The sequence below is a fragment of the Primulina eburnea genome, chromosome 2, assembly GCF_022965805.1.
Source record: "Primulina eburnea isolate SZY01 chromosome 2, ASM2296580v1, whole genome shotgun sequence".
NCBI lineage: Eukaryota > Viridiplantae > Streptophyta > Magnoliopsida > Lamiales > Gesneriaceae > Primulina > Primulina eburnea.
The window spans coordinates 3,136,537-3,150,403 of NC_133102.1; the positions used below are offsets into that span (position 1 = coordinate 3,136,537).

A 13,867-nucleotide genomic window follows, 5' to 3' on the forward strand; every position below is an offset into this window, starting at 1 on the left:
CCGTGAGTTTAATTAATTAATCATAGCTATTAAAAACTAGTTAAAGCATTGCCTCTCAAATATGGTTGCATCATTCGTACGAAATATTTTAATTTTTTATATAAAAATATTAATATTTAGTATTTGCAAATTCTTAATTTCCAATTACTCGTGCTCTGAATGAATGCCAAGAGGCTCAACTACTTGGCGGCTAAACGAAAGCATTATCGTGCATGCTTGATGGAATACTAATCCATTTTTAAAGTATTATTATTAAGAGTAGTTTTTTATGAGACGGTCTCACGAATCTTTATCTGTAGACGAGTCAATCATACCAATATTCATAATAAAAATTAATATTTTTAGCATAAAAGGTAATATTTTTCTATTGATAACAAAAATAAGAGACATGTCTCACAAAATACGATCGTGAAAACGTCAAACACACGTTTTTACCCACTAATAAATATTTTTTTAATTATCATTTTAATATTTTCCCCGATTAAATTAAATTAAATTAAATTAAACATGCTTACTCCAACTCCTTCTAAATTTATTGTTTTTTAATGAAAAATTTATCGTTTTTCAGTTGGTCTATTTTCGTCGACCCTTTCTCTCTCTAGTGCATTTCCTTTTCTCTCTCTACAAATGAGGGAGCTTCTGCTCTCTCAGATTACGTCCCTTCCATGAAGACTCCATTTTTACCGGTCGTCGCCGCCGTATTTCTCCTATCTGGTGCCGTCTCGCTTCTGCCGCCATTAGCCAAAGCCCTAGGAGGCTCTAGCTCCACACTCGCAGCAGTGTACGGTTCCACCACCACTATCTGCAGCATAGTGGCGCAGCAACCTGTCCAACAAATTCAATGCTGGCGGGACGGCCTGCTTCTCCCGCCCATCCTCCCCACAACCTCATTCGAAGGAGTCGCCGGTGGTCGAGACACCCTTTGCGGCGTTCTCTCCGGCGGCCTCAGACTCCTGTGCTGGGACACCACCACCTTTTCCTTCAAAAGAATTTACAACAGCACCACGTCTTCATTGACTTCTCTGACGATCGGTGACACTGAAATTTGTGCGTTAACCAATGTTACTGCTCCGGAAAACGCCATTTGCTGGAGACCGTATCGTGTTCCTTCATCTGGGAATTCACGATTTAGCATGATTTCATCTGGTTATGATTTTTCTTGCGGAATTTTGGAGAATAACAACCGGGTTCTTTGTTGGGGGAACAACAATTTTTCTTCTTTTATACAATCAGAGTTTTCAAATTTATCAATAACAAATATTCAGGTTGGTGGAAGGCATGCTTGTGGCATAGATGATTCAGGATTTGTAGTTTGCAAAGGGAATAATGATACCGGTCAATTGAATGTGCCATCGGATGTCGCAAACGAGTACAGGGCACTAGCTTTAGGCGAAAATCACAGCTGTGCAATCAGAAGAGGGGACAGAACAGTGATTTGTTGGGGTGGAAATGGCGAATTTTCAAGCAATATTACAGTTGGAATTTCATTTGAATCCATTGTTGCAAGCTCGAATTTTTCTTGTGGATTGACAACAAGAAATTTTTCAGTAATTTGTTGGGGTATCGGTTGGCCAAATTCTTCAGGGATTGAGTTGCCTTTACAAAAGACACTTCCGTGGCCATGTGTTGAGACTTCTTGTCAATGTAATGTATATCCTGACTCGTCAACACTTTGTTCTGGAAATGGACATATTTGTCGGCCTTGTGATGATCCCGTTTTGATTCCGGAAAACCCACCATCATTTCTTCCACCACCGCCAGTCATTATTTCTCCCCCTTCTTCCCCTTCTAGAGGGCTTAGAAGGGGTTTACTGGCTTTAGCAATAGTTGGATTGGTAGGTGGATTGGTGGGTGTTTGTACGGTGGCATATTGTTTGTGGACCGGTGTTTGTTTTGGGAAGAAAAAGATTCATAATTCTGTGCAGCCAACAATGAGTGTAGCTAATGCTGCTCAACAATCTAGTAGTACTCCATCTTCAAGATCATCTACTCTTAGGCGCCAAGGATCGATTCTCATGAGGCGACAAAGGAGTGGAACATCATCAAAACAACCAGACAGGGCGGAAGAATTCTTGTTTTCAGAGCTTGTATCGGCTACCAATAATTTTGCCTTCGAGAACAAGATCGGTGGAGGGAGTTTTGGCGGTGTCTATAAAGGGAAACTCCATGATGGCCGTGAAGTTGCTATCAAAAGAGGCGATACTGGTTCGAAGGAAAAGAAGTTTCAAGAGAAAGAGAGAGCATTTGAATCTGAATTGGCGTTCTTGTCACGGTTACATCACAAGCATTTGGTTGGTCTAATTGGGTATTGTGAAGAAAGGGATGAAAGACTGTTAGTTTATGAGTATATGGAGAATGGATCGCTTCATGATCATTTACATGGCAAGAGCAATGTCGTAAAGAGTAGCAGTGTCGTGAATTCATGGAAAATGAGAATCAATATTTCACTAGACGCAGCTCGTGGCATAGAGTACCTCCACAATTACGCAGTTCCACCAATAATTCATCGAGACATCAAGTCTTCAAACATTTTGCTTGATGCAAATTTCTTAGCAAGAGTGTCTGATTTCGGATTGTCCCTAAATGGGCCAGAAAACGATCGTGAATTCAGACAAATGAAAGCAGCCGGTACCATAGGATACATTGATCCTGAATATTATGGACTCAATATATTGACAGCGAAGAGTGACGTTTATGGTCTTGGAGTCATGTTGCTAGAACTTTTGACAGGGAAGAAGGCTATATTCAAGAATGCCGAAAATGGAGGTTCGCCAGTCAATTTGGTAGACTACACAGTGCCAATGATCGAGGCCGGAGAATTGGCCAAGATCTTGGACTCAAGAGTTGGTCCACCTGAGATGAACGAGTCCGAAGCTGTGGAGCTCATGGCGAACACGGCGGTGCATTGTGTGCGTTTAGAAGGCAAAGATAGACTTACAATGAGTGACGTTGTTGTGAATTTAGAAAGAGCATTGGCTCTCTGTGATAGCCGTGGCAGCTTCTCCAGTAGTCCACTCTCCATCCTCTCAGATTGAAATTTGAGAAAACACCATACTAGAAATTAATTTTTTCAGTCTCATGATTTTTCATTAATTTTATTAATTTTTGTTGCTAGCCAAAATGACAGTCTAAACTTCTGTTCTGACATGAGTTTGTGTAGGCTTTTGTACAATATAGACAGATTCATTTGATGCTCAAGATTCCGAAGGGGAAGTAGTAACTGAAGAAGATATGATATTTTTGTTAAATTATGTTATTTATTAATTTATTTATTGACTGAGAAGTTATGTTAATTTCACGTGAATTTAGATGTAAGCAAAGGCTAAAGCACTCAGAAGTCTAACGAATACCAAGTTCTGGTCCAAGTTGAGATGGAGTATTTGTCACGTCGGGAAGAAACATAATCACTTGGGAATTGACTTTGAAATTTCTCTGTTCTCATTTATTAAAGAAGATGACATTTATTTTTGAAAAAAAATAATAATTTATTTATCTGTCTACATTATTTTATGTCACTCATTAAAAGAGAAACACACATCGAGCAAAACAAATATAAATTAATATCTGTCCCGACAACGTCAGAAAACATCAAACAAATTGGTTTCATTTCCATGAAATTTAATATCTCCCGTTACTTCTATTTCTAGCACAACTATTGATACTGAATATTTAAGAGATTTTGATGTACATGTAATGATAAACAAGGAAAATCATTTTATAATTAAATATGAACAGATATCAATCTATTAAATAATATATAATTATAAAATCCACTTTTGATATGAATTAGATAAATTTTTGGATTCTCAAACGATGAGTCATCTTTGATTTTATGTCTTCCCCTCGAGCTGAAAGAGATGCACTTAAATGAGATTCAATTTTAGTTTGAATGGTGGCTTCCTTTGGTTGGGATTTACTTTTTCTTCTCTTCTATCTTCCTCTCGTTTACTTTGTCCAAATCTTTGCCAAATTTTCAAATCATTTGTTTTAGTCACAGTTTGTCTCCAAACCGTGTCTAAATACTAATCTTACACGTTCGTCTCACATCAACTTTCAAACTATGTCACTTTGATCTATTTTCCAGCTGATTACAATTTAAATCACATGTTTCTTGAATGATATCTTTCTCTTGGCCGAAGGAAGAAGCACAAAAAACAGATTTGAAGAAGCTGTGACAGAACTTGCTTTCATTAGACTAAAAACTTTCGATCATATCGTTGTTTATTAACAAATTTCAATGCTTTCGGTAAGAACAAAAAACATTTGTGGTGCACAATCAGTGCACAACATATATGCATACACGCGCGCGCGATCTCACGTGTGTAAACGCATTACCGGCTAATCTCAAATAAGAGATATAACAAATGTGGAAAGGAATTCGTACCTGGATCAAACAAATTCAAATCGCATAAGAAGCTTCACAGAATTGTACTCATCCCCCTTCCGAGAATGAAGTGGAACTGCCCGAATGCCTTTTCTCAACTCCGATATGGGAAGGGATGTTTGGCCTCCAAAGTCATCCTTCTCAGACGTATCATGTTCGTGAACTTCAATACGAAGGACTGCTAGTTCAGGAACTGTTAATGGGAACTCAAACACCTCATCCCAATTTGGTATCCAGTTGTCTTCAAGAATCTTTGTTTTCTTCATGGTGGAATCTGCGGGAACTCCAGCAATTCCTACCTGAGGATGAACAAATGTGACATATTCAGACCCTGTGGTGTGTTATGCATCTAAAATACATAAAATATGATAGTAAAATAGGTTCCAATGAATGCTATTAGAATTAATGTCATGAGTTGGATTAATGATGAATGCCTAAATGGGGGCAATCCCTCAATAAGGGGTTGTTATATAATTACATTTGTGCCGAGGCTCAGGGGTGAGTCAAAGTGTTTAGCAAAATAGGCCACCGAAGAGGAGCTCATCCGTGAGTCGAGACTCGAATCACAATAAAACCTTTTGAATTATATATGTATCTCCAACTCAAGTGGAGAGATTAGCCCTCAATCTTGTGACATCTAAAGATAACATGTAAAAATTATAGGTGTTTTTTTCCTCGTGCCTTGTTTTAGGCATCTAAACACAAGCAGAGTCATAGAAAGAATACAACCATTAAATAGGGACATAGTCTAACGTATTGATAGAGAATGTTAAGCCAGAGAGTCGATAAGAGTCATTGAATACGATTGATAGCTGATTAGCTGAAGCTGCTTCATTTGTAGAACCAGTCAAACAACAGAAATATAACTATATAGGAAATTAAAAAAAAAATTGCAAATGTATCACTCACCCTTGCATAGAAATCTGGGGGAGAATAAGCATCGAAATGTGTATGACGGAAGTCATAATACCATCCTTCACCCATATACAGAGTCACCTGTTTGACAGAACGGATGATTGGACAAAATATGGAGTTTAAATAAAGCTCCAGTCTTTTAAGTGCTGCGGGATATTTTTTAGAGAAGAAGCCTGCAGACTACCTTCAAAGTTGTTTTGATTGGCAATCTAGCATCTGGATCAAAGACCTCACCACGTGAGCCATCCTTCAATAAAAAATCTGGTTTTTTAATGTATCCACAGCCTCCATTGGCTCTGAACATGCCATGCATCAACCAAAGAGCTCTTCCATACCCCTGTTCAGATACAAGAAATACATTTTAGACCCCGGATTAACTAATGAACAAATACGCACCAAGTGAAGAAAGCCATGATAGTATGATTTGATTAAAAATTTCTGTGTCCTCAATTTTCTCAATCTTATAATGCTCTAACCTGCATGTTAAATGCAACCAATTGAGCCCCATGCGCCCATCCAATAAATGGATTGTAATTGGATGAGTCAAAACGTATACCTTTTGGGTATATTCTCAGTAAATTCCTACGTGTAAACCTGCAGAAAACAAAGAACAAGAACACTGAGTGACATGACCCTAATCCTAATAGTGAGTGGAGATCAAAGGCTAGTGGATCGAGCCAAGATTGATCCAAGTAAAAAACTTGAAGACAAGGAATCACAATGGACCAAGCTAATTGAGCAAACTACTTGATCATGGGTAGGTTAACATATTAACTTATCAAGTTAATTTACTTATTGTTTTCATGCAATCTTTTAGGTAGAATTTTTATGGGCTAAGTCAAATGTTGTTCTAAGCTTTTTCATTGATATCTTAGGGTTTACAAGAGCGCGCACACACACACACATATTTATGCAGATGATTTTTGTAAGGGTTAGACATGTACCATCGATGAAATTGCTGGTTCCTTTTTCATTTATTCCGGATGCAAACAAATTGAATATTTTAAAATCCGTTCTTATGGCATTCAAATTCAGACTTATAGTCTTCATTCTTTGAAGGGGTGGCATCCAACAACTCAAAAACAATAGTGAAACTCGGTTGACTCCATTAGCAAAGACTGAGAGACACATAAAACTACTTGTTGAAATGGATAGTATCATAGTAGAGAGCTGCTTGAATCTTTTTATTATTATTATTTTGTGCTGTATAATTCTTCTATACTATGTCCAGTACAATTTCAGAAACTCCCGACCTTTTTATTATCGTCTCCATTTTTTCAGAATAAGTCACAGTTGGTTATCTTACAAACTAGGAAAACAATTCTTGAAATGAGAAATTATGGAGCACACTCAACCGCAAAAGATTAAAAGTAAGCTGTATCAACATACCTCACTATATCTTTTCCATAAGTTATAATGGCCTTTTCAAGCTCTTGCTCGCTCAAGCTAAGACGTCTCACTTTATCAGGATCCACCTTCAGCCACTCCTGCATTCCACCCTTCCCCTTCCCAGCATGAATAGCAATCAACCGCCTATATTCTGGTGCTACCTTTTGCTGAGACTTATGATACTCGTTATCATCTTCTTCTTCATCATCAACATCTTCATCTAAATCATAATCCTTTTGGAGAAAGCATAGATAATTCAAAACTAGAGAAATAGTCTGAAATCAAATGACATTAAATGTGAACTTTAACCATATACCTTATCGTCATTGGCTTTAAAGCTTTTATCTTCTTTTCCCCAAGCTTCGGTAGCTGAATTTCTTTCATTCTTTGAGTCACTCTTTTTTGATTCGAGAACCTTGGCTTTTAAGTACTCTTTGGGTGGTTTGGTTGATATAATAATCCTTTTCTTTAGAGATTCTGGTGTGGGAAATTGTCTTAAGCTTTCTGGACCAGGGGAAAATAGCATCTCTCCAAATGTTTGGGTGATCATCTAAATTCCATCAACAGAAAAGTGGTTATGACATTGCTGGCACTCTTTCTCTGTGATGCTATAGAGTCAATTTACATACCTCGGCCACTTTTGCCTGAAGGTCCGGGGTGAGATGGTCCTCAAGTGTTATTATGACAGGATATTCAGAGGCAGTAAAAGCATGTTCCTTGATTGATCTCAAACATTTTAGTAGTTGAACGGGGGTGGTCAATGTCCTACACGTACAAAAAATAAGGAGAAATTCTAAGAAACGGGTAGGAGAGAGAAAATGGATCAGATTGTGTGACATAAAGTTTGGCATAATAAATCATGAATAAGAAATTGAAACTTAACGTTATCGATAATAAATTAAAAGGATGTTCAAACAGCTGATACCTCCCATGTAGAACATCCACCTCGTCTCCAGCGGAACTAGGCCATATATCCAATTCAATAACTCTCACGCCTCTATGCAATGCATTTATGATCGGAACGTCGCTGCAGTCACTACTTAATTGATTCCCTGTCAGATAAGAATTGTGGCCAGTGTATATGAAGTAATGAGACAACGGAGCATTCATGTCATGATGAACCTGGAAAGAAACTAGTTTGAGAAAACTTGCATTTCCATTTATGACCATAATCAAGGAAATGGCTTATATCAAAATGTCCGGTACAGGTGTCAGGTGTGAGCCATTGAAAGGCACGAATAAAGCAAAATAACAGAAAAGCAATTACACTGCTGTTCTAATCAAGATATAAATACTTTTCGCTTATTGGGGAATGCTCAAATTCTTCATAACAGCATCCCAAGCTCCGGAAAGTGAAAAATATAAGAAATGTGAGTGGAAACTTCAAAACACATTTCAAGCAGAAACATTGAAATGATAAGCTAGTGGAAACAAGATGATGTCTAGACCTCATTTCCCAAAATTCCCCAGGAGCTCCTGATCTTACTCTCATGCCTTACTTTCAGGTAAAAGCAGAGCCTTTTCATCCCGACATTGCAAAAATCTTGGCAGAACGAGTGAGGTAATATCACCATCTGGCCTTAATTAAGTCCTTGGTTTTACTTCTACAAAAACTTCGAAAATAAAACCCCACGTCTGAAATATTTATCTTCCCACGTTTAATATTTAAATACTGCTCTCGTTTAACCTCGACTATAATCTTTACTACATATGAGATATCAAACATCCAAATTAATAAATCCATTGAAATTTCAAGAATTGCTATATTTTCAATTGTAGTTCAAATGTTATTTCTTTGTTTTTCTCTTTTGAACACATTAAACTGAAACCTAAGGGTATACTTCAGACAGAAAACGACAAATAACATAGTAAAGTTCCTACTTTGGTATCTTTCTTGCTGCAGGAGCAGTTTCTGGTGAGTAATTTAGCAACTGATATATCCAATCGAGGGAGAAAGTGACAATGCAAAAAAATGTTTCAATTTTTATTTGGTGTAGAATTATGTGATAGATTTTTTGTGTTTCATCTAAATTTGGGGTAATTTATTTATTAACCTCCGGGGAGATCATCCCCTCTAAATTTGAAGTAACTTCTCTATCACTATGGCTATAGGGAATGTATTAGGTATTATAGAATATGCGTGCAGCACTGCAAGAAGACAGTAAAATTTCCATGCAGGAGAGAAAAGCTGGGTATCCAAAATATGACGACAATTTTGATCCCGGAAATTTTGAAATAGAAAATCATTAATCTGTTGAGAAATGGAATGGATATCAATACACGTTAAAAATAAGGTGAGAAAAGTTACCCCCATTTTGAAATTGATAGGCGGATTACCGTTCCCGAACAAGTACTTGAAGAAGGCCTCGAGATTCATCCCCCGGCGATGAAACACGTTGAAATGTCTCGTCTCATTCATTATATCCCGCGCGTCCTCCACCGTCGCGTTCTCCTCTCTCTGCACCTCAACGAGAAACCGCCGCAGATGATCCGCGCTCATCACCCCATTCTCGGAATAGTCGTAGAAAATATCCTTAATGTCCGCCGGTGCTTCTGCAGCTGCCAGACGGAACCTTCGGCGAAAGCAGAAGCAGATTCTGTACGACTGCTTCGACATTAATGAATCTTGATTAAATTGGAGCGAAGATTTCCACTGTGAATGGAAAAAAGGAATCGATGCATTGCTTTTGTAAGGGTTAAAGCGGGGAATATATGAATAATATTGATTTGGCGGGTAACGCAATGGATGACGTTGGATCAACATCAACAGTAGTACGAGGAATGGTGTTATATGTGTGTGTGATAGAAAATCTAATTATAACAAATAATTTATTAAAAGAACAAAATAAATTCCTTTATTAAATTGAGATTTTCATATTTATTTTCATCAATTATGCAAATTCTAGTTTAGGGAAAGCGAAAGGTTTTTTTATTTATCATTTATATCGTTAATATAATAATTTTTATAAGTAGGATATGAAATGATTGTATGATATAAATAATTTAATTTGAAATATTACTTTTTTTTTACTTATACACATAATTAAAATTATTTATCTATTTAAAAAAAAAAAACAATCGGAAATATTAGTTAAATAATAATAGAGTAGGTCTCTTGTGAGATGAGCTCATGAATCTTTATCTGTGAGACGGGTCAATCCTTCCGATATTCACAATAAAAAATAATACTCTTAACACAAAAAATAATATTTTTTCATGAATTACCCAAATGAGATATTTATCTCATAAAGTAATAATAACTTATAGTAAAAAGGAGTGTTTTTTTATAATATTTTGTGGAGGAGCTCTCCAACTATTATAAGGCAAAAACTTGTGTGAGACAGTCTCACGGGTCGTATTTTGTAAGACGGATCTTTTATTTGGGTCATTCATGAAAACTATTACTTTTTATGCTAAGAATATTACTTTTTATTGTGAGTTGGTTGAATTATCTCATAGATAAATATTTGTGAGACCGTCTACTCCTATTATAAATGATCGTGCAACTATCTAAATAAAGATTACTTTTTATATATAGATATATAAAATCATTAAATTAAATCAAGAACTTGAGAAACCACAATTAACTAAGAATCTAAGATATATCATTTTTAAAATTTATCATTTTTATATGAATTTTACATTTTTCCCTCGTACGATGGCCATGAGAAATTTTTGTCCAACTAAAATAAAATTATTATGTCGAAGAGTATAAAACCAAAACCGAAGTTTAGAATTGGGATAAATTAATCTCACAAGTTACTAGTTGCATTTAAGATTCAACAAGCTTTAATTGAATAATTCTTCATTTTACCTAACAATTTGGTAATATTCCTATGTAATTCATTGCCATCGATTTCCAAAACTTGGTGGGAGAGATTTTATATGGATTTGTAGCTTCCGAGAGAAATCACTCATTGCCGACGGTTTGCCGCATTTATGCATAAACCACATTTGATCGTGATTTAATTATACAAATAGTAGGTATTTTGTGAGACAGTATTTTTATCCATGAAACAATTCCAACATGCCTATATTTAAAATAATGAGTAACATTTATTTGTATAAAAAATTAATATTTTTTTACTGACGACCTGAATAGAAAATACATCTCACAAAGTTAACTCATGATACTCTTTAACAAAATTTTTATGTTAAATAATTAGTTAGTTAGGTGTTGACCATTATATCTAACTGAAACGACTCCAAATGGGCCAAAGAATGATGAATTGAATTAACACGATTACTAAAACTCACATATAGAAAATTCGTTGATGTGATTCGTGTAAATTTTTTAAGCAAACCATTGATGTATGAATTCGTGAAACAATATACAAATTTATTACAAAGTTGTAACATTGTAGTAGAATAATAATAGTTGATGTATAAATTTGGCATTTAATGATTTGAAGGCAAAAATTTGTGTGAGACGGTCTTACGAGTCGTATTTTGTGAGACATATATCTTATTTGGGTTATCAATGAGAAAATATTATTTTTTATGTTAAGAGTGTTATTTTTTATTGTGAATATCGGTAGAATTGACTCGTCTCAATTCGTGACATCGTCTCACAAAAGATTTACTCTGATTTGAAAGTATTCTAATGCATAATTTTTTATATCTCATAGGTTTAAATTAAACTAGAGAATCTGAGTTGAGCCGTGTCTATTTTCCCTAACTAAACAAGTCATACAAGTGAGATTCAAACCGAAATATTTTCGATTTTGAAATCTCATACCTACCATTAGATAAAAAGATTGGGACGCAAGAGAAAATATAACTAATTGTGTGTAAATTTAGAATATCTTAATTTTAATTTAATTTGATGAATTAATTAAGCCTCCCCGATTTGACCAATATATACCTTAGCCGGAGGCGTGTAAAGTTCAAATTTCCAAGTCATTTCTCCCCCTTGAAGTCAAATGTACTATTTAGAATCTTCTTCCCCTCCATTTTGCAATTTCCCCTACTCTCTCTCCTCCTCCTCCCTTTCCCTACCTTGCTAATATCCCTTATTTTTCCCTCTATATTTCTCACACAGAAATTCTCCATCCAAAAAGAGAATATTGAAATCTGTAATGGGTTTCTTCAAAGAAGAAAAAGCATTAAAGAAATTAGCATTTCTGTTAGTTCCAAGATGGATGAAGACTTTGTTCTTCTTGATCACTTTGTTGGTTTCTTTACTCTTATTTTCAGCCCCGATTCTTCTGATAATCACCGACGTACTCCTTCCCACCGCTCTGTTTTCCGCTTCTCTTCCGCTGCCGCATCCTTCTTTCACTCTGGAAACCCTTTTGATCAATCTGAATAGCTACGACTTTCGCCTCTCCCTCATCGATATTCCTCTCGTCTCCATTGCTCGATCAGCTATCATTCTATGTAAGTATCTCGTTCACTCATACTTTCGTACGTACGTGGGCTAAAATTAAGCTGATCAACCTGTCTTTCTTATCGATCTTTTAGGTGTTTATAGTCTCTGCGACGGTCCGAAGTTGTCGAGGTGGCCGTACCTGGGCGTCTCCACCGTCTGCTCGGCGGCGTCGTTGGTATTTGTATCATTGAAGGGTTCCTACGTATGGATGAATGGCGGGTATTCAAGCGGCGGCACATATGCTAAAGCGACGGAATTGGGTTTATACATTTCGTCTTTAGGATTGGCCATTGGGCACGTAGCAGTGGCATATAGGACCAGTTGCAGGGAGCGAAGAAAACTTCTTGTTTACAAAATCGACATTGAAGCTGTAAGTCACCAGCTCCGCATTTTATTTTCTCCCTTTTCCGGCCATTATTGCTCGAATTTATTAAAACCACACTTTGAGATATAACATTATATATATTTACAAAATATTTCACACGTTGTATGTATCACGTTAAATTTGAGACAAATGCGATGAAATTATATTTATATATATATATATTTAATCGACTGTTTCAAATTCACCTGATGTATGTCACCTTGCGACAGGTATCTGCTTGCAAGAATGGGTTTCCTAAAAATCAGTACTTCAACAAGCCAAGAGATGCTCGTATGAAGAGCTGAAACCTAGTCAAACACGAAACCATGGATAAGCCACGAATTTGAAATGGGTGATCTTCTAGAGGGTCCGTCCGGTCGATGCAGGCAGGTCAAAAGGATCACATTTACATAGTTAGAAGCAAAAGGTCGGCAGAACATGACAATTCGTTGTAAATACATTGTATTCGTTTCGAAAACAAGATGATGCACGGTATCATTATTCCTACGATCGATAACTGCCGTAGCCCGCAGGTGTTTTCAATAACAAAACAAAATTGTTTGAGGTTGTGCTAACGCGGGTTTCTTATCACTAAAAAAAAGAAAAAGGAAAATGTGATTTTTATTTGTAAGTTTATGTATTGTTTGCCGTGTTTGACTCTGTTAATTAATAGAGTAAAGGAATGATATTTGTTAGTTTCAGGATTATCATATACACACCAATTTTTAGAGAATTCCATCTTATTTATGTAAAAAATATATATATATATTATAATAGAGTAGGTATCTTCTGAGACGATCTCACGAATCTTTATCTGTGAGACGCGTCAGTCCTACCGATATTCACAATAAAAAATAATAGTCTTAATACAAAAAGTAATATTTTTTCATGGATGATTCAAATAAAATATTCGTCTAATAAAATACGATCCTAAAATACTCTCACATAAATTTATTTTTGCCTTTATAATATATCAAAGCCATCAATCTAACAATATTTTATTTTCCTACGTCAATAGCCACTTAAATAGCAAGATAAGCATTGAAACTGTCTTTCTTGACGTCATCACATGTTTTTACAGATCATACATCCCGAACGGCCCAATTGTGATACGACTGGTACAAGTGCGTTTTAAATATATTGCCCACCTTCATATTTCAAGAAAGTGCGACCAGATAAGGTATAGACCGTTTTCTTATTTTTATTAAAAAGCATTTACTTTTTTTTACATATATTTACTTCAAAATTTATAAAGTAAGTCGCCATGTTATAAAAATTTTATTGGTCCGTTGGTGTAAAAATTAAAATTTATTTATCTATTTATAAAAATGTATAAACAAGAATCGACCTCCATGGTGGCTACCTAAAGTAAGCTGAGGTGTTAATTCGGATGAGTTAATGCATGATAGTATAAAAATTTAAAGAGTAAGTTTTTGTGAGACGG

At 35.8% G+C, this 13,867-nt stretch overlaps 3 protein-coding genes across 4 annotated transcripts; 2 read left to right on the top strand and 1 right to left on the bottom strand.

Annotated features, from left to right (window-relative positions):
* The first annotated feature begins 582 nt into the window (after positions 1-582).
* LOC140819890 (putative serine/threonine-protein kinase-like protein CCR3) lies at positions 583-3,223 on the top strand. The gene has a single exon (XM_073180152.1). It carries the CDS (start codon positions 666-668, stop codon positions 3,033-3,035), a length of 2,370 nt encoding a protein of 789 aa, XP_073036253.1. The 5' UTR covers positions 583-665; the 3' UTR covers positions 3,036-3,223.
* Positions 3,224-4,289: 1,066 nt separating this feature from the next.
* On the bottom strand, positions 4,290-9,407 carry LOC140819898 (phosphoinositide phospholipase C 2-like). 2 transcript variants are annotated; one of them, XM_073180165.1, is made up of 9 exons: positions 8,997-9,407; positions 7,614-7,810; positions 7,318-7,453; positions 7,005-7,238; positions 6,689-6,921; positions 5,776-5,893; positions 5,484-5,636; positions 5,294-5,380; positions 4,290-4,683 (listed from the first exon to the last, which is right to left on the bottom strand). In XM_073180165.1, the coding sequence occupies exons 1-9, from the start codon at positions 9,303-9,305 to the stop codon at positions 4,390-4,392; spliced, it is 1,761 nt and encodes a 586-aa protein (XP_073036266.1). In that variant the 5' UTR covers positions 9,306-9,407; the 3' UTR covers positions 4,290-4,389. The 2 variants fall into 2 exon arrangements, with proteins under 2 accessions (XP_073036266.1, XP_073036275.1); XM_073180174.1 differs by lacking the exon at positions 8,997-9,407 and adding an exon at positions 7,956-8,971.
* A 2,194-nt stretch (positions 9,408-11,601) lies between these two features.
* LOC140824484 (uncharacterized) lies at positions 11,602-13,071 on the top strand. Its single transcript, XM_073186067.1, has 3 exons — positions 11,602-12,067; positions 12,152-12,429; positions 12,654-13,071. Exons 1-3 carry the CDS (start codon positions 11,767-11,769, stop codon positions 12,726-12,728), a joined length of 654 nt encoding a protein of 217 aa, XP_073042168.1. The 5' UTR covers positions 11,602-11,766; the 3' UTR covers positions 12,729-13,071.
* The last annotated feature ends 796 nt before the right edge of the window (positions 13,072-13,867 follow it).

Bases quoted from the DNA above. Each gene is read 5' to 3' on its own strand.
- LOC140819890 (XM_073180152.1), top strand. From the start codon at position 666: ATGAAGACTCCATTTTTACCGGTCGTCGCCGCCGTATTTCTCCTATCT.
- LOC140819898 (XM_073180165.1), bottom strand. From the start codon at position 9,305: ATGTCGAAGCAGTCGTACAGAATCTGCTTCTGCTTTCGCCGAAGGTTC. The intron at 7,454-7,613 runs GTATCAGCTGTT...TTGTACGTGTAG, and splicing joins GTGGATGTTCTACATGGGAG to GACATTGACCACCCCCGTTC. The intron at 5,381-5,483 runs GTAGTCTGCAGG...TCTGTCAAACAG, and splicing joins CAATCAAAACAACTTTGAAG to GTGACTCTGTATATGGGTGA.
- LOC140824484 (XM_073186067.1), top strand. From the start codon at position 11,767: ATGGGTTTCTTCAAAGAAGAAAAAGCATTAAAGAAATTAGCATTTCTG. The intron at 12,068-12,151 runs GTAAGTATCTCG...TCGATCTTTTAG, and splicing joins TCGATCAGCTATCATTCTAT to GTGTTTATAGTCTCTGCGAC. The intron at 12,430-12,653 runs GTAAGTCACCAG...ACCTTGCGACAG, and splicing joins ACAAAATCGACATTGAAGCT to GTATCTGCTTGCAAGAATGG.